General features: G+C 46.3%; 2 protein-coding genes across 2 annotated transcripts in view; one reads left to right on the top strand and one right to left on the bottom strand.

The window, feature by feature from the left end:
• Positions 1-20417, top strand: part of T265_14276 (hypothetical protein) — a gene marked incomplete at both ends in the record, with an annotated part of 83039 nt that overhangs the window by 23154 nt on the left and 39468 nt on the right. The window contains one exon of the mRNA XM_009172907.1: positions 6152-6550. Within this exon, the coding sequence (XP_009171171.1) occupies positions 6152-6550 (399 nt within the window). The remainder of the gene's footprint in view (positions 1-6151; positions 6551-20417) is intronic.
• T265_07386 (hypothetical protein) overlaps positions 1-20417 on the bottom strand; it is a gene marked incomplete at both ends in the record, with an annotated part of 52683 nt that overhangs the window by 27988 nt on the left and 4278 nt on the right. The window contains one exon of the mRNA XM_009172890.1: positions 4518-4636. Within this exon, the coding sequence (XP_009171154.1) occupies positions 4518-4636 (119 nt within the window). The remainder of the gene's footprint in view (positions 1-4517; positions 4637-20417) is intronic.

The raw sequence follows: 20417 nt of genomic DNA, 5'->3' as shown, positions 1-20417 counted from the left end.
GAAGAATTCCGTGTCTAGTGAGATCATAAAATATCACTTACTTTGTTCTTGTAGCTTATTTCGTAGGGTTTATGGTATCCTAACCTTGCTGTAAAGCGTACTGGTTAAACTCACAGGTAGATACAACTCCATACACATTCCAGCAACAGAATCACTGCATTCTGACCCAATCCCATTGAGTAAACAAGCATCCCTCCTTGAGGAAAGCATTTCTTCGATGGAGGAACAACCAGTGGTGAGGACGGAATTCCACGCCTTGTGTATCTAGCGAATGGGCGCCTCTTTTCATTCGGTTGGTTTCTGTGGATTTCCGTTAAAATGTGACTAAATTTTCCACAATGACTGTCGCATATCCTCTTGGTAGCCAACGGCAATTTGGTTGTTGCAAGCGGGTCGTGTGGTCTTTCGCGAAGCGGTTTACTCTCGGATCAACCTCAGTGACGTCTCCAAACTGGGACAATTAGATAGGTTCTAAGTAGTCGAACTAAGCCAAATTTGTGAGCCAGCTAGCGATAAAGCTCTGTTACACAAGCTGTAGTGGTTAAAGCCCTGTGGATACTCTAGTGAAAAGAACAGACTACTAATGTAAGTCATTGCTTAAATATCTCCACGAATTGAAAAAGAACACACTGACGGACGTTAAAGTTTTCGGGATCTCGTCATCAGGTCAGTACATATCTAATGGTTAAAATAGGATCGAAAAATGAGGCAAGCAGCGATGATTGGTTAGTGAAATGCAAAACGTGGAGACACGAACGATTGGTTGTCTGCGGCCCCACGCCTCATCTAATTGGATTCTGTGAGACGGTCTAGCGGGCCGTTGAGTGACTTGGCCGGTTGACTCGTATCACATGACCAAGGTAGACTCAGCGTTCGTACGAAACGTTTTTGACAACACAGTACCGGTTCTCGCAGATGTAAGCAACTGTCTCGGCTGTGGTCAATCTTCGCTTGTTTCAATCCCCACAACGTACGTTTCCAGCTGGAACTCTGCGGTCTTGGCTTACAACCAACCCGTTGCTCAACTTAACCCTCAAAGACGAGATGCCAGTCCTCACCCAGAATATGGTTGTGTATTCTTTCTCCTGCTGTTGTTCAGCGGAATATGTTGGGCGCACAAACACGGCACTTTCTAAGAGAACACGTGATCATCTCTCTTACCGGTTCAGCCAAAAGCTCAATCGCGTCCCACTTAATTGACACCGGGCGCGTGGTCAATCCGAATGAGTCATTTCGTATCACTTACCGCGTGCGCAAAAGGCCGCGTGGCTTGACTACAACTGAGGCAATCGCTATACTTCTGCGAAACCCGGTACCGTGTTGTCAAAACCATTTCAAACGAAAGCTGCGTGTGCCTTGGTCATGTGACACCGGCCAATTCACTCAACGGCCCTCTCGATCGTCTCACAGCGTCCAATCAGATGTGACGTGGGGGCGCAGACAACCAGTCGTTTGTCTCCACGTTTTTTTTCATTTCACCAACCAATCTTCGCTGCTTCTGTCAATATTTACCCCTATTTCAACCACTATAAATGTGCTGACCTGATGACGAGATCTGAGAAACATAAAAGTACGCCACAGTGTTTTTATAACGGTAATCTCCAAAGAGACACGACCACATGGGAAAAGCTATTCGGTCCCACTCAGAGGGAATGGGCGTTCTTCGGTGAGATTGCGAATCACGTCGTGGCTGATGAGGAACACCTCTTTGAACGATCCATGCAAGTGATACCCTGTTTCGGGGGCTTTTTCGATTGGATTTATGTCGGTAACACTAATTGCGTCTGCTCGGAGGGGCATATGGCTACACGTTCTTGAGATAGGCATTGTCATGGTGCTGTCGTAAGAGGAAGGTTTGGGCCAAACACCCCAGTTATCCTACAACCAATAGTAGCTCAGTGTGAGCGGACGCACCTCAGCAGACTGAATCGTCATTGGACAACAAATTCACGTGACAGCACATTCAAACGGCTCCACCAATGGTCGGCGTTTTTAACGGATGTTGAAATCTGTTCACTTTCATTTCGCTGACATTCGGGCAACCGACTTCCAAATCGAACACCTTTCAGAGACGGTCGAAATTTTTTTGATATTCTTACTCCGCTCCAAGTGATCCCCCCTCTCATCTCCAGTCTAGATATTGGTTTTTCCCGTTTTTCGTTTCACCAACAGGTGGACGGCATCTTTACCAAAACTAATTAACTACTAATTATAACGTTCCTGGGCGAGCTTAGTCATTGTTTTTAGTCTCACAGAAAAAATGTATTTCTCGACAGTTTGAACAAAAGTTTGTGAAAATTTATAATGGTTCGCATCCACTGCGTTTTAGACCTGGAATTAAAGTTACCGGGAATGTGGGCTTTGTCCGCAAATAGCCAATAATGGTTGGTCAACGTAAATTTGAGGCTAGGAACCGTGCACTCTGCTTCAGAAAGCCAAAAGCAAGAACGGAATGTCAGTCATCTTCTGGTTCCCTAGAAGGGAATGATTTTTTTTTCAAGCAAGAAACATCACGATGATCGTAGCTATGTTAGTTGATCTGGGTAATTTGATTGTAAACGCTTCATCATCACTCAAGGTGACATCATCACCTATGGAGTTCTTTTTAATTGTCCTTAGTTTGTGATGGATGAAAGGAGTTTGGAATACGTCACATGCTTACGATGAGAATCAAGGGGATGGAAAGTGAGTTTGGGTAACGAATGATCATGGAAGGCGTGTTGACAAACGGTCGATTCAACAACAAGGTCACAACATGTCAAATTCGAGTCCATTTTGGGACGGGCTTTCGGTTTCCGTAAAACGATCAGCACAAAATTTCAATGTCAGGCTAATGTGTCGTGAATGCTCGTCATGTGTCATGGTCAGTGGTCATCTTGTAGAAACTTCTGGAATGTTCGCTCGGGACCATGTCAAGTGTATCGTGTGAACGTGCATCCTTCTTTCGGGTACAGAAGGCGGGGTTTCTTAATCCGATGACAATGAACCCTGCTGTTAACCTGCAGGAAAACAGAATTCGCATCTACTGCGTGTTTCGTTTCGACCAAGGATGCCACGTTTGAGCTTTAAACTCCCTTTGTCAGGCCTTTACCAAGCCTGGACTTCTGACCTAAGTTGTCCACGATGTAGTGGAGATCGGCCGGCTGTTGAAATTCATTCAAACAGCCCTTCTAATGTGAATGTCAAACAGTTCTAATTGAATCAGATTTGGTCGTTTCCTGTTAAAAATATCGCCAAGCTCCTGTAAAATATTTTGAGCTCTTCCACCATCCGGGGAGCTTAAAACCCTATGAACAAGGACATCGATCGGTGCCTAGCTGCCATGCTACCCGAAGAAAGCACGAGGGCTGGGAAACTGCCAGGTTGCCCAAGCCTAGGCAGGGGAGGTCGGATTCGAACCACGGACCTTTCGGTCAGTAAATCCGCACTCTAAGCAGTTGAGCCATCACGCCCTGATAACGTGACCGGACAAACACGCCGGCACAGTCATACTGAGCCAATTGTACAGGATCTACAGAAACTGCCAGTGAACTCGGTAATGTCAAACGGATACCAGATTTGTGGGATCAAGATAGAAGGATAGAAAACCTTCGATCGATACACGGCTAAAAAAGCGCCTACAAACCACGTAAACCTACGCCTATTTGGCCTCACCAGACCGGTATAACTTCCCACTGCGAGCTGCACCTGCCAATTTCCACTGGATGTAAGAACAGCCAATCACCTGGACACACTAAACCTCGAAAATGCTCACAGAGGACGCGAGGAATGGCGCGCACCCCTTAGGTCACCGTAATTTGATACAGCCGCACCTTTATTTCGACACTTTCGTTCCCTACTTGCGACTGATACCAAGACACGTTTTTGCGATTTGTAGTCACCCTAACTCAGGAAAAGGTTTAGTTTAAAAGAAATCAGAGGAACTTCACAGGGACTTTGTTAAATACTAGCTTCGAATGCCATTTCCTAGGATTTCATACAGGTTCCTCGCGTTGATGAACATGTTTTCAGAGAAAAATCCACGCAAGGTTAGATCTCCACTTCTGTAAAGTGAGTCAAGCGGGACCTGTAGGTTGCATGTGAGTATGTATCTTCACTATCCCTCCCCTCAGCTGGAACTATGAAACTAGGCCGGTTAGCAACTAACATGGTAACCTGATGCTGCCATAAGGATTCCACGAAACGGAGTGGGTTGACTACGAGTATCTTGACACCTTTACTAGGCTTTTTTGAAATATCCCTTAGTGTCATTACCTGATGGACATCTTGCGTGTGTCGGCTCTTGTGTGATGCCCTCTTCTAGCTGTTTCTCGTACGAGCGAGCAGCTCCACTGTGCTGAAATCCGAGCCACAGGGTGTCTTATAATAAACGCAAAAAATAATACTCATGTTAAAACTTTGATACCAATTTAAATATTTATCATTTNGAGATCGGGTGACCTTGTGGGCCAAAATTTTGGCCAGAAGTTTGGGCCAAAATTCTCATCAGAAAATTGATCTCGGAGGTAAGTTCTCACTTGGTTTGAGCAGTGGGGTGGAGCGCCATCTTGCTGAAGGACGACCGATGACTTCTTGTGCTGCTTGAGTTGCGGGATAACATGCGTCTGCAGCATATGGAGACAACTGTCTCCGGAAACTGTAGCATCAAAGAAAAAGGGACGCAGGAGACACTTTGAGGAGAATCCCATCCACATACACAGATGAGGAGAATGGGGATTATGGGTGAGGCACTCGTGAGGAGCTTCACGGGACCATATCACGCAGTTGTGCTTGTTGTAATGGTCGACACGGTGAAAGGATCTTTGATGAGACCATGTTTGGTTTTGTAAGCACGAAATGCAGCGGTGGCGCTTTCACCAAGGGAATAGTAGAGTTTCACAATTTCAATGCGCGTACTGACATCCATCGTAGACAAAAACTTGCGTACACTTGCACAAAACCTCCTTTATGTGGCTACTAATAGTGAAAAATTTTCGTCACCTTCAAATAACTGCGTTTACTTACCCAATTAAATTTTGCGTTTATTATGAGACACCCTGTATATATAGTTGTCATGCTGAAAATCCCTTCTTGAATGATCATCGCCATCAGTACGTAGGTGGATCATGTGAACCCATACACGCCGAGTGATAGTTCCTAATACCATCATTTTCTAAAATAACAAGATTAGAAGGAGACTGACTGGTGAAGTAACAACAAAACCGATCGGTGTTTCTGGTCACGTGAGCTTGAAATTTGCTGGCAGCTTCCGGGACTGACTGGGTAACAACAAAACCGATCGGTGTTTCTGGTCACGTGAGCTTGAAATTTGCTGGCAGCTTCCGGAGGCGATACTGAATCGTTCTTCGACGGCAGATCTATTCTTAGGATGACCTCTCGAAAGTGGGAACAATTTTACCGGGCTGCTGAATATGTGGAGCTGCCTGACTTGATTTCATTGCAAACGTTCTTCTTGTACTATTGAACAAGACGCACAAAAAGGTTGATTATTCGTTAACCAAATGAAGGAATTACTAAAAGCGGCGGTAATTTTTTTCCGTACCAAGAGGAAGTTCCCCATCCAAGGTGAAATGTCAACATTCCCGAAAGTGGTTCACCATCACTGAGGATTTTCTACACCATTTGCTACTGTTATACAAGAGTAGTCTAGTGATGTAAAACGAATCAGTACGGAGGTGGTAAGGAAACNCTTTGACCTCCATTTAGGATCAGTCTAATAGAGCTGTATCACCAGGTTTTGACAAAGCTCGTGGAATAGCCTACAGTTCTGTCTTACGGCTACGAAATATTGCTGAATGAAAGCCACCATTACGTTAGAGCGCGAATTTACTGACCGGAAGGTCCGTGGTTCGAACCCAACCTCTGTCCCTTGACTTCCCCTGGGCTACTTGGTAGTGTCCCAGCCCTCGTGCTTCCTCCTGGTTGCATTGCAGCTGGGCGCCGAAACGGTTCTACAATTGAAGAAATTTACCTCATGTTTCATTCAGTAAGATACACCAGTATTGCAGTAGGCATAACACACTACTCATAAGGTTGCTGAGTAGGCTTTCGAAGAGATGCAGCAACCTTGTGTTTAGTGCGTGAAGTACTTGAATGCCTTTTTGACACGTCTCCATATTTGGCTGAAATGTTATTTATTACATTATTTCAGCTCACAATGACCTACTTGAATTCCCAACCACTGCCAGCTTGTCAACTGGGCCTCAACCGTCTCGTCCAGGGCTGTTCTGATGACTTCGTGGGACCAGACAAACTACTGACCGTGGGTCATTTTTGTCCCAACTATTGCTCAAACGTGCTCCGAGGCTGCTTGGCTCCTCCGCTCTTATTTTGGCCCATGGAGATGGATGGATCAGATCTGGATGAACAGGGTAAAAGTCAAACGCCTTGGCAACGCCTTCTTGCTTCACCAAGGCAAGGACCGGCAAGAAATCAAATCCAGGCCGCGTTTGATCAACTTCTGTCGTCTTTGAATGCCACCGGATTGATGAATCTGATTTCGCTTGGTCTACAGAATGCTCACCAGGACCTTCGTCGAATCGTGAAGGAGGTAGGTGAGATTAGTATTGATCGTGGAACTAGGTCAGGCTATTGTTAACAAAACGTTTAAATGGATTGTCCAGGGCCATCAATCGGTTTATGTAGTACCGGAACGTTCTTCTCTGTGTTGAAAATTGAGGCACATCCACGACGGTCCGTTTACTGACACATCGACACGTTTTTCGTAATCGACACGGTGTTTTTGTAATGCACTACTCATAAGGTTGCTGAAAACTTCTCGAAGTCCACGGAAACTCGGGGACTGCGCCTGCCTGATGAGCCCCAAGAAGGGTGAAGCCGGTCGTGGGCTGTCGACGGCTTATCAGCAAGCTTATGAGTAGTGCATTACAAAAATATATATGTATCGCGATATCTCGGATATCGTAGTGACTGAAACATGAGGCGGCCTGGTGTGGCACATTTGGTTGTCTGGAAACATCAAAACCGAGAAATTCAGCTGGGTTCCAGGTGAGTCTGTTGCTATGCAAAAACGTTGACGATGCTCACCGTTCATTCTCAGTCCGCGCCAGTGACATCAACACAGCTCTGGAGTGATGCCGTCTGTATAGGGTTTGCAACCTGCTAATGTGTTGAATTATTGTTTAGCTTGGGTGAATTTACTGGTTATTGATCGGGTGCCTGGTGATCCGTTGTTCACCGAGAGTGCAGAAGTTTCGTTAGCATACGAGGAAACATCATCAGTGCACTTTTGGGTGGGTGAAGTCCACCAGAAAGCTCTGTTGTGATCGCTCAGCTTGAAGATACTTTGACCAGGGACCTTTCGACCATGGGTAGCATAAATTAAGGGATCAATAGACTATTTGCGAATGATTGTGAATCTACTGTGGGGTTGATAAAACGTCATTTCAAAAAATCCTAAGTTGCGGATGATGAAAACCTTTGTTTTGATTCATCATCATTCTAGTAACTTCGAGTGGCTTCCTTCGAATGACGTGGATAGTTGTGTGAAACTTCAGCCCGTGAAATGAATCAAGTAATGTGTTTACGCTGTTAGTAGTGTAAGAAGACTGGGTAATTCTACGTGGAGATTTCGCCCCATAAGATAAGCCGATCCATGCCGAAAACCCGATAAACACTGTCTAGCTGTTTCATCCTTGATGGGAATCATGAACAGTGCTCATTTCTCGAAAGTCATGAGCTCCCGGTCAGTAGTTTGAACAACTAACCTTCCGGCGGCTGATCAGCAATGTGATTAAATCGTGTCTAGGCATCACATAGTCACTTGTTGTTTGTTGTTGGATGGACTGCTAAGAGAGAGAACTCGTCACTCTGCAAGCCAAACAACACGTGACCAAGTTGTGTAGGTTCCTTGATCGATGAATGAGTCACGCTCTGTGCGAGTTAATCACATAGCTGATCGGTCGCTTGTGGCCAAATGGGAGTTTCACGGGTTCCAGACTCTATTGGAGTTTCGCGCACTGCTTTCATTGCAGGAAGAAACCTCTGTTAGATATTTATCTACAGTGCTTCCTGCCCTAGAGAGACGGGTCAAAATCTAGCGCGGGGGGTGGGGGGTGGGAGGGGGGATGTGAAGCGGTGGTGCGGGGATTCCTCAAGGCTGCTTTGACAGTCTTAAGTCAACCAACTCTGCATTGCAGTTGGGCTTTCGAGCCAAAGGCTTTGGTTGAGGACTTCAATCGTCCTCCTGTCTAGACCTGGGTGCCGTGGCATTATTCCAGCTCACGTACAGTTATGAACTGCATGCTTACAAATGATTCATCCCACATAATTTGGGGGTTCTGATCGAAGTGACGTGTGTTCCCGAGCAGGCTTGGAAAACCTCGGTTTCCAACCGCCGTAATGTTATGCATGGGTCTTTCAAACAGACAGGACCGTTGAACCAAAACATTGTCAATATCCTCCAGACAAACCATCATTCGAGTTTCTTCCTTGGTTTCCAGGAAAACCCCTCCCCAAAAAATCATTTTTCTTTGGCACACAAGTCTTTTCGCCGTGAATTTTTGACAAATTTACTGTGTGTTTAGGTTATGCACCGTCACTGACATCAGCTAACGAGCCACGTGATTTTAACTTATCCACCCCTCTGTTTTGCCCTGGGAAGGCATACCTCCTTGTTCATTTTTTCGGGCTGCATTACAGCACGAACGTACTCTCGCTTGCCACTTGTTGGCAGGTGCTATATCTGCTGATTCGTCAATCTGTGGTATCTGCTGCTGACCCGCTTTAGTGCCTAGTTGCCGGAGAAAAAAGACTCACAGAAGGGAACACAAACGTTATATTCCGAACCAGCGAGTGTGAGAGCAAAAGTTACAACGGCCCCACGCTATTTAAAGGGGACTTTCTGACATTGATTCAGGCTTTCTGATAGGCCTTAGTGAACACCCATCAACATTGATCGTGCCTCTATGAAATGCCTGAACGCAGATCACATTCGGTCGTGCTTCTGTGGCGTGCATGAACACTCATCAGCTCTTGCTTAATTGATCGAATGACTGACTGGCCTGGATGCTTGCCGGCTTTCCTGTTGAGATTTCGGTGGAGCAGTAGGTTCCGGGCGTCCTGAGGATACATTCAGGAATCTGACCTTCCTGATAACAGGTCTTGGGAAGCCAAAACGCGCCCTACGTCATTTCTAACTCGCAAGAGCAATAAAGCCAACGTTACAGGTAAAAATGTCACGCATGCTTGCGGTAGTTCCTGTATCGATGGTCCTAGTCTGGAGATAGTTCGCTTTGTCGGGTTCACGTCACAATAAACTGAGTCAATGAAATTCCTTCCTCCCTAAGTTGGAGGCTCCAACGTGTGCCCGCATCGTACAGGTTATAAGTTGTCAAAACGGCTTCATTCCTCAAGGTGCCGCTTAGATGAGCTTTGCTCACAAAGGGAAAAATGGGCGTTCACTTCCAAGCACACGAGTTGGACTGAAAAATGGGGCAGTAGGTAGGTCCCTTCAAGAGAGTTTCCTACTACCATCTTCAATACCAGGATCTACCTACCCAAAATTTTAACGACAAGGTCATCGGTGGCTCTTGTTTCAAGTCTTTATTTCTACGTCGGAATTCACTGCACGCTAATTCTCAGGGTTCTCGGAACACTTGTCATTCGCATGAAGAGTCCCTATCACCCATGACTGTGGTGCAATCGACATTGAATCAATCAATAATCAATATTATAGGTGTCAGATTAGTTGTTCATAAGTACTCATGCAAAGCGGAGTTGATGCTTCACTGATCAATCGCGTGTTTTTCATAGTTGTGTTGTTGGATGGAGCTTTGGTAGGAATTTGGAGGCAGCCCAATCTCCCCGAGTATTCCTACATGACCTCCTCGTTGTCGACACTGGAATAATACTGTTTCTGTTGGATACAAAAACAGCCGTCCTCTCGTTTCAAACCAGACACCGTTTTCTGTTTTTCTCGCCTCACGATAATAAACACTTTCCGTTGATGATGAATGTGTTCCAGCGACGCCATCCTGTGTCCTGTTTACAACCTCGAGTCGGTTTCATTGTGCTGCGGTAAACAAGGTCGTTGAAAGAATCAAAATAAACAAGTTCTTTTGGCGCGTTTGAATAAACTCCCTTTTCGTTACGGTTACACTGTGTGTGTGGTAGAAATGGATGAAACAGCACATCAGACGAATTCACATGCTTTGATAGTCCAATTTCGACAGGGTAATCAACTAGACTACTGTCACAGTCTCACGCTGCATCTGCGTAATAATCGTAGGTTCGACAGAATAAAGTGTTCATCTTATAACCTCTGTAAGAGAGACCACTCTTTCGAAGGAACCACAGCAACATTTTCCATTCTTCAGGTCCCCGAGGTGCGACGCTCATCCTCACAAGGGAACATCAGAAGTGCCCAGACACAGCTATTCCTCCAAGAGAGACCCCTCGCGGAGGGCGACCAGTAAAAGTCAGATACCCTCTATTCGTCCACTGTTTTCTCTTGGTAGGGATGAGTCGGGGTGATTCACCCGTGGAACCGCGATTTTGCCTTCTTTTATTCTCTTCAGGTCCTCATGGCTTCCATTCCTTCAGGGGATCCTTCTGGCTTGTTTTTGAGTGCTAAGTCAGTCCGAGCGTGTCAGGTCCTTGAAAATGAAGCGCGCTGGAAATTACAGCTTGAAGGAACTGGTTCAATAGGTAAGAAACAATGGGCGTCTCCAGCCATCCGGAAATCCAAATAAGGAAATCGAATGTCCGCAGTCATGTCACTCAGATCTCTCCTTATCACCGAGTTTGGTAGGCTCAGTCCCGGCGTCACCAATAGACGCCTCCCCAAGCGACCACCATGAATGCAGGATTGGTGATCTTTACGTGGTTGGGAGTTCTCCCATATTTAGACCAACTTGTCAACCTCATGCTTTGCTGGTCGCAATTGACGTGCTATCTGATAGCCAGCTTCCCCGCTACAGAATCATGTCGTGGACGAATGCAGATTAGTGATCTTTACGTGATTGCGAGTTCTCTCAAATTTAGACCAACTTGTCAACCTCATGCTTTGCTGGTCGCAATTGACGTGCTATCTGATAGCCAGCTTCCCCGCTACAGAATCATGTCGTGGACATAAACATTCGGTTCTCCCAGTCCAAGAAGCGAATTCGCAAGTTGCTGGTTCCTCCTTTTATGGTTGTAATTCGCAAGAAACCACGTAGGTACTTGACCCCACATCTGTGGACAGCCCGCAAGGTGCTACCGGTTCGATCAAATGGTGATATCACGCTACCGTTGGACCTGGCGTCGAATGCTTTCAAGGAGAAGCTTTGTTGCTTACAGGGGACGACACTTCATGCCCATAGATTTATGGTCAATGAACCGGTAACCGCACAGGTGACGGCTCCAAATAACTGTGACCGCACGCGATAACTGCCAAACACGTCTCGCTGTACCAGCGCTCCACACTCAGCAGGCATTCACCGTGAGAAGCGGTAGCTACAGAAGAACTACAGCAACTACTTCTGTAGTGTTCGGCTCGGTTAAAGGCGTGTCATCACACCAATAGTGTAGCAGGGAATAATCGAACTGTGTCACCGAACGCCCTTATCTATCTAACACTTGGAATCAAATGTGATTCTACGGTAAAAGCACGTTCTATCTGAGAAAGGAATCCGAGGTTACACCACATGCCACAGCCCATACTGCCACCCCCCTGAACGGAACGCCTTCGCGTGAACATGTTGGCGAGTTTCACAGCGGTTGCCATTTGCCTATTTGAAATAAACCGTGCGAAGAGTCGTACGAGTCCAGAAGGTTATGAAAACGTGGGAAGCTCAGGTTAGCTATACTCGCTTTTTGGCTGTGAATTCCATCGGCGGGCTGATCTTCTTACAGGTATATTGCTTTCAACCACCCGGATTGTGACAGTCAAGTCTGCCAAGCAGGGAAGTTATGTTCACATCTGTACCATAAATGATGTTGATAAATTTTATGTGGACCGCTATGAAGGGTGAGAATCCCCGTTTGCTGGTAATGCGGTGACCTAAAAGTTTCATTCGCAACTTTCATCCTGCACTTTAATTCACTCCATGCTAAAAGTCTGCAGAACAATGCAGCCTTTTTTATTCTTGCCGGTAATGAGGATTCATCCATCAGGATATTGGGACTCACGACCTTCCGGTCAGTAACCAAGGATGGCTGGTGAGCAGTGTTCAACTTAGGCAGGATAAACCGCCACAATTATTTGGTCACAGTTTGGTGTTGAGAGGGTGCTATGTTGGCAGTTTTTCAGAAGCGTTCTAGCATAAATCGATTTCACTTCGTGGATGAAAGAACTTGGGAATATACTAGACTGATTTGAAGTCCATTTCAGAGGTCGCGAGGATATCCTTTAATAGACCAATGTTCACGGAAACATTGGTAGCCTTCTACGGTGACATCCCGAGTTTACTCTCCATGCTCAAAGACTGATGTTTCAAACACGCATGAGTCTGACTTCTTAAAGAATTGTCTACCTGAATAGGCATTCATTCATCTGTCGAATAAAAATATAGATCCGAGCAACCCCTCCATTGCAGAAGGGTAGGTAAACCCGAGTCCAGTAGACTGTTCTTGTTGGGAGGCTTACCATAAGCCAACAACCTATGAGTCCACTGCTCGGGTTTCACTTTGTTTGGGGAAGCACTGTAGCCTGTATATCAAACAGATGCAAGTGGACGACCGGTCTAAGGGCGTCCACTGTTTGAACAAAAAAATCAAATGTCTTGTTTAGACTTTTGCCCTCAAGGCTCGCTTTGGAGAGGCACCACAGTCTGATATATCCACTGTTCGCTGAAATGATTCGAGGAGGCCAAGTGTGTGTACTTTTGAACGGTTCTCCTAATAAAACATCCGGTTAACTGATGGCAGAAAGAAATGTCTTCCATCTCTACATCTGCCTTTCGCAAAGGATCAAACTGCGGTGCGGTGAGCACTATTCGCCTGCAGGCCTCAAATGACAATTGCAGACAGCTGAGCAGTCTTTACAGTCCTGTGAAAATGGGTTCGGAAAGTCAATAAGTAGCTCATAGGACAAAGTATTTCACACGTTGAGTGAAACTTCCACCTGAGAAGTCGTCACTCAACGGGCGAGTCAATCAGCATGTGACCACGTGACGTGGTTTTTATGGTTGAAGAATGAGTGGTACTATATCCTGTCTAAGTGAAAGTTAATCACACTGCTGATCAGCCACTCGTAGCCGAATGATTAAGCGTTCAAATTACTAGCCAGGGCGAAAATTCAAAATTTAACGCAAATGGTTTTGGTGGAATAATGAGTCGAAATTGTGAGTGATTGACAAAATGACAAGGTGAACCCGTTAGTGGTTGCTGTGAGTGTGTGCCTAACCAGTCACAGTAACCTGCATAAAGCCGTAATCACTGATAAATAAGTCAAAAGTGGATCGGTCTGAAGGCATGGACTTTACTAAAAAGTACACTTCCTATATGGCAAAGGATGGTCGATAAGCCACCATTGGTAGCTTTTGCCATGATCAGCTGGAATTCGATTCTGAACTGTGGTCTGATCACTGATCCTTGTAATGCAGTATTTTTCTACTGAGCGGGGACACGCGCGTGCGCCAGCTGGTTTTGGCAGCACGAACTTTTTTCTGCTAAGCTGTCCCCCCCGAGGAAAAATGTAGTAAGTTGCCGGTTCGTATTGACCAGTTCAAGTTAAACGATGCCCCCCTCCCAAAAAATAAATGAAACGAGTGATGGAAAACGGTCAAGAGTCATTATCAGCAGTCACCTTACCCCATGTGACAAGCAAATAAGAGATATCGAACAGTAGTATAGAATAGTAGATCATAAGGTTGACGGAAACCCGGGGACTGCGCCTACCTGATGAGCCGAAAGTGGAAGGGCGAAACCGGTCGTGGGCTGTCGAAGAGTTTTCAGCAACCTTGTGAGTAGTTTCATTTATGAGAACATACTGCGATATCTGGAATATCGTGCCAACTGAATCATGAGGCGGCCTGTGTGCAAAACATTCAGTTGGAGGACATCATAAGCGAGAGATTCACTCGAGTCTCCCGTGAAAGCCGAATTGATTTGCAAATGAGTGTATTTCTCGAGATATAGAATCTTTCCGGCCTGTGTTCTTGTTCGGCTTGTTGCGATCCCTACATTCTTGTTAAATGGTCTGTCATCTTGTTTATTGCCACGCGTCTTGCGCTGTAGTTAGGCAAACTGATTCATCGAAAGTAATTCTGAAACCCACTGTCAGTGACCGAAAGCTCAGATTCTCTCGAACTGTACGCTTACTACTGATATTTATTTCAGTAAATAGAGCAGCACATCTGAAAACAGTCTCATGTGGCGCATTGTGCAATGGTGTCTCGAGTCTTTGTGAGATACTAGTCTACATGTACTATGGTCCTTTTCTTCGAAATATGGTGTTTTATCAAATGAACTCATCTCGCTCAGGATTTGATGCGTACACGTATACAAAATTGCCAGCTCGACAGTTTACAAATATGTGCCGCTTATGGTCAACCTAATTGGGCTTCCCAACACCCGACCCAAAGCTGTCATCTAGTCGTCGTTGTCGGGTTTCTGTGGTGCCATGATCCTGCGGGCTATACTGGCTGGAACTCAGTTCCTAAAGGTTCAATCATGCCAGGAAGGCCAACTGGGAGTAGTCCAACAAAGAACAGTGGGTCATCATACTGTGGGTAATCGCATTACGAGGCGATCTGGAGGTAAAGTCGTGCAGTCCTCTGCGATGGGAGTGTGAAGGCAGATGACCAACATGTCCCTATTTATGGAAGCAGCGGTGCTGCCTTCCCCCGAGGAAGGACGGGTTCGAAAATGTCGTCCCCGAAAACCGCACACTCCGATCGTCCACTGGCGCATTACACAATACGGTCGAGATACTTTTGAAACTAAAGAGCCCGGTGCTGCTCACAAGGCACCTGCTGTGCGCAGGTACACTAGGGGTAAAATAGTAATACCCTAATCCCTGCACCCTCGGGCCAGGGCGGCCTGAGTAGGTCAGTCTCTTGAGTCATTTGCTCCAGGAAGGGTCCCCCAAGAAAACCCTACTGTCCGCTGCCTCATGAGTCAGACTTTTGAATCAGAGGCACAAGGTGGGGTACCTCAACTAAACCCCCTTCTTTGGACTATTCAACCGGGAAGTATCATTTGCCTTTGCAGCTCTTCGCTCACCGGCCTTCTCTCTCGTTCCCTCCCAACCCACCGTACAATGCGGCTCGCTTTTCAAGAGGCATTGTTGAATTCCGGTTGGGGGCACATCTGATTGATTAGACTACTCAGTCACTGAGAGGGCCTCATGATGCAACTCACTTTGGGACCGATCTGTTTCACTCGCATCCGGGAACCACACTGTCTGCAGGGTCACCCTTCTGTGGAACAACAATACTGCGCTAGAATTAAAAAAGTGTCCATTAAGAATGCGGACGCTTCGATACTAAATACATGGTGCCGGAGTACACTGTTGTATCTCCATATTTTAGGCCATACCCATGTGTACTTTTCCGTCAGTCCTATTCAGTTTTTCGAGGATCGAAGGCTTCTACCAAGAAGTGCATCTGGCTGCGTCTGATCCACTGTGCACAGGCATCCAGCGGCAAAACTAATGCTGACCAGGAATTCCACTTCCGATGCCAGCCAGTCTAGCAAACCGGAGTCAGCCTAGACACTCGATGCCTGAGGACTTCGCCACGCTGACTAAGATAGCATGCGGCTGGGCACATTCAGCATGTATGAAGTTTTCCTCTTCTTACCGGTTCACTGAGAAAGTAATGCGGTACGATAGAAACTCCTTCCTGTATCGGCCTTCATGGGGCTCACCAGGCTACTATCAAGCTTTTTCCATACTCGTTAGCACCAGACTACTTATCTCCCATGTCCCTACTCTTCACTACCAAAGACAGGATTGATAGCCAACGTTTGAATTCACTAAAGTTCAGTGAACAGCAACTTTTATGCATGTACTTTTCTCGCCGGGCTTAGTTTCACCTGCTCATGTGACTTTTGTCATACCAGCGCGTCCACAGACCGTGCAAGCGTCAAGTTCCGCACACGGTCGCCTTATCTGATGAGCAGGTTGAAACTTGCGCGTGTTCATACTGACGTTTGTTAGACACCGTTCAACACACAAGGGTGCTACGCTGTAGATGGAGGTAGACTGGCGCTCAGCATTTTGCACAGCTCACTGAAAAGATGCGTTTATGCTCCGAAATGAAACCAATCGGTTCGCGTCCGAAACGACAGGGGGTCGTCAATGCATGTAGGTTACTCTGTCTGGTCCACTTCTGGAGCACTGCTTGTACTGACATGCGAGTCTGGTGGCCCAAGTTGACGAAGAAACGTTGGTCATTCATGGCAACCTTGTCCTAACTGAGATCAGATTTTCTGGGAAATGTTTTGTCAAGTGTGCGGACCCCAAACCCCGCCGCGACCTTTGGCTATGCACTTTTGATAACCTCCACTAAGAGCGAAACTCGAATCCAGTACTTCTCCCCTCTTGAATGGACTCATCAGAATGAATGTGCCAGGTCAGGAAGACGATTGTTCAAACGAGAGTTGTGTGAATGTGTGCTCTACAAAATGCAGCAACCAGGAACACCTGAAACGGATGTTGAGCCAGGTAGAATAGGTAAATGAAAAAGTGACATGGACGAAACTGAACAAGTGCCATGTTCGCTAGTTGTCTGTAACTGGATCACGGCTCGATCATTTGGTGCAGTCAGATTGGGGAAGTTGAGAGCTACTCACACTGATGACGCACACCGTGGAGAATTCGACCACTGGAGCATTCGCGCTTCGATGTAACTGCGCCTGGTTGAAGACGCTGCAAGGTATGGCTGCCAACCGGTGTCAGTGGCGTTCTTGTTGTCAGTTTCTATCCAGATTGCCTGAGTGAGTGTCTGGAGGTATAGGCACCTCGGAATTATTGTAGTAAGCTAGCACTAAGTCCCGTTCCTGTCCACCTTTATTCTTTTCTTCACCGTAAGGCTTTTAAGTAAATCATGGTTGTACGGCAGCGGAGCATCGGTGTCAAACACTGATTTCATGCTATCGCTGATGATGATGACGATGTGCGCTGATGTTTGTAAAGGTCAACCCGCAGACAGACACGCCTCATCGTACTCTGGGTACATTCGCGTTTTTGGTATCGTTTGAGGGGTATCAAAGGCTTGACTTCCTTGATCCTTTGTTCACATCCTGATATATCTCTAGCCTATCACTGTGATCGTGAGCAAAAAACCAGAGGTATTTGATGACTGAGTAAAACCTCTGTAGGTTTAAGCCGCCCAGCTCAGTGAACAAACCAACGACCATCCTTCAGAAAATCGATAGAGTTCAAAGTGAACGGTTGAACTCCATTTGTGAGATCATCTACCGTTTTACAAGAGTGACGGTTCTAGCTTTAAAAAGACTTCATTTCGAGACTTCAGAGTACAGAATAGAGAGAGACAGACCAGGTGGCTTTCGACAACTGAGCGAGTGCGTGAATCAGTTAGACCTCTCCCGACTTCATCAGTGTGGTCTCTGAGTGATCGGTTTTCGTCGTAGAGGTTCATCATTTCTAGTTTCTTTTCCTGAGGCGATGAACTAGCCGACTTAAAGCGAAAGCAGGCAGCCCCTTGCCGGTCCACGCCACCAGCGCACGCTGAGGTTGACCGGGGTCTTGATCACCCATGGTCAAGCGAGTGAGTCTATTCGACTATCCAGCAAACGTTCATCCCCATTTACGGCCGCTGTCTTTAGCAACAACGAGAATAATGTGACGATCATGGCGAACGAGACAAGAACGACAGGACTAGGTGGTACGATGCAAAACTGTTGTTGTTGAACGCCTGCGATTGACGTAAGTAGGAGTGACGTCATGTCGGTTACTCTTTTTTAGGCGTATTCATCCCCATGACGAGAGGGCCTCACGGGCTGACGAGTCTGTTGTTCTGTCTTGGGAAATGTCCTCAATTCTAAAGTATCATACAGGATACCATACATCGAGCGCATTTACCGAACCTCAGTGAGGACGAAATCGGTAGTGGGTTATCGAAGTTTTTTCAGTAACCTTATGAGTAGTATGTTGCATTCATGAGAGAGAGTATGCTGGTCAGCTGCCTTTAACTAAATCTGCCTCCCGTTGCAAACGCGGTAGAACGTTGGTTGTCACAAAGTTGCTTTGTTCCGATCCTCTAAATTGGCATCACAGGAGTCCCCCTTTCTGTTTTAATTCATCTTGGCATAATCGATAACGTAATTGATTTGGACTGTTGACGGGAAATAGCCAATGAAACCAGCCGCCAGTCGACAGCTTAAAACCTCGGACGGAGGCTGACTTAGAGTATCTGCTTATCCCTTTAGAATTCATGGCTTAGTTGGACTGTATACTGACAGAAAAAAGGTACATTTCAAGATTAATCACTTGTATTCTAACTGGAGTCGGTGGATGGCTGGTGGCCTCTTAGCAGGTTAGGAATTGGCCTACTTCACCGTTCTGGTTGGTGAAGAGAGGGTAAGGCGTACTCGTCTGAGATAGTTGCAGCACCGCTGTGGGATCTTCCTCTGACCCTTCTTTAAGTGTTTGAAAAACCTACTAGACAAGTGTGTAATCGAGTCCAGTAGCAAGCAAACCGTCACCGTTCGATTTTCCCACCGTTGGGAGCAAGGCTACTGTTCTACAAAACGTCAGTGTATGCTGCTAGGTCAACCCCGGCTGATGACATCTTGTTGGAGCATAGGGCGTAGTTGCGTTTGTTCCCCATTGTTTCTCCCCCAGGCACATTAGGCTTTCTTGCAACAAGAGTCGTTATTCTTTGTAATGTACTACCCATAAGGTTGCTGAAAATCCATCGACAGCCCACGACCGGTTTCGCCCTTCGACTTCGGGCTCATCAGCTAGACGCAGTCCCGGGTTTCCGTCAACCTTATGTTATAAATATTTGAAACTAGCGAATATACAGTCATTTGCAAACTAATTTGTTTTTTTCGGGAGACTCACCTGGAACCCAACTGAATCTCTCGTTTGTGATGTTCTTAGGCAACTGAATGTGCTGCACCAGGTCGCCTCATTTTTCAGTCGCTACGATATTCGAGATATCATGATGCATGTATATCTTCGTAATGTACTGTCGCGTCTCGAAATCACCTCGCTCATACTTCACTCCATATGATTGGCCTCTATCTGGCTGATTTGGGGAGGATTACCTTACCGTAAAGCGGTCTACTATGTGAGACCACACACACTAGAATTCGCGTTCACATCGCTCTCGTTTGAACAGTCGTCCTTCTTTTCTTGTTCTTGTGAGTCCACATCAAAGCGCGAAAGCGCTGGACTTGAGTTTCGCTCTCAGTAGAGCTCATCAATCAGTGCACATCGTTGTCCATGCCGAGGTACGAATTCCGATCTCCCAAGTGAGCACTTGACCAGCTCAAAATGGACACCCCTGAATTAACATGTTTGAAACTCCGGTCCAATGCTTCCCACATTTGATGTGGACTTACTAGAACAATTGCGCCAAGACAGGGGGAGGACTGTTCAAACGACAGTGATGTGAGAAGCGCGAAGTCTAAGGCTTAGCATCACAAATCAGACCAGATTTACTCCACTTTTATTGTACGGTAATCCCACGCAAATGAGATGTTCCATCTCATCGACAGTTTGCGTTTGAAACCGGTCTCCTCCAAGAGAATTACGAGGCCATCCCCCGTGGTGGTCTCGCTTTATTGCTTTTCTAATGAAGTCCAACCTATGGTATGATTCTTACCGTCTAGAAATTACAGCGGGGACAAGAATGTCTTGCTGACGGTCGGTGCTTGTGTTCCTGCTCTGCCCACTGTGGCACATCAAAAGTCACGGTTGCTTGAGACAGCTGTTTGTGGAGACGATTACAGATGCATATTTAGGGTCACCACAGAATGCTCCACTAGGTCACGCTGGAAACTTGGTAACGGAGCGAGTACTGCTCGCTGTAGATTGGCTGACATTCTGACCAATCAGAGCATGTCTTCATTTAGTCTTTAGTCCGCATCCGACACGTCCGTTCAATCGATGCGGTGTTCGGGCTGCTGGTCTCCGGACAGCCGGCTTATGTACCATTATTGGTTCCCTGAGTCTCAAGAGTTGGGGACTGCATACCGAAGGACCACCAGCATTGAGTACAACCACGCGGTCTGAAACACCGTCAACAGGACGATACATGTTTGAATCAACCATATCGACTTTAGAACTATCCACAGGTGAAACCAAATACTTGTAGTGTTCACGTTAATTCCTTGTAGCTAAGCCACCTGCATGCATTTAAAAAAACGCCATCAAGTCCATCAACTGGGGTGGAGACAAAATTTTTACTGTATTAGTCAAAGCTTTATGGCAAGCGCAGTGATAATTGACTTGTGTGTGTGTGTGTGTGTGAGAGAGAGAGAGAGAGAGAGGTAAAAGC

The sequence above is a fragment of the Opisthorchis viverrini genome (assembly GCF_000715545.1).
Source record: "Opisthorchis viverrini unplaced genomic scaffold opera_v5_167, whole genome shotgun sequence".
Taxonomy (NCBI): Eukaryota; Metazoa; Platyhelminthes; class Trematoda; order Opisthorchiida; family Opisthorchiidae; genus Opisthorchis; species Opisthorchis viverrini.
Note: the sequence above shows the minus strand (reverse complement) of the source record. Positions and strands in the feature narration are given on the sequence as shown.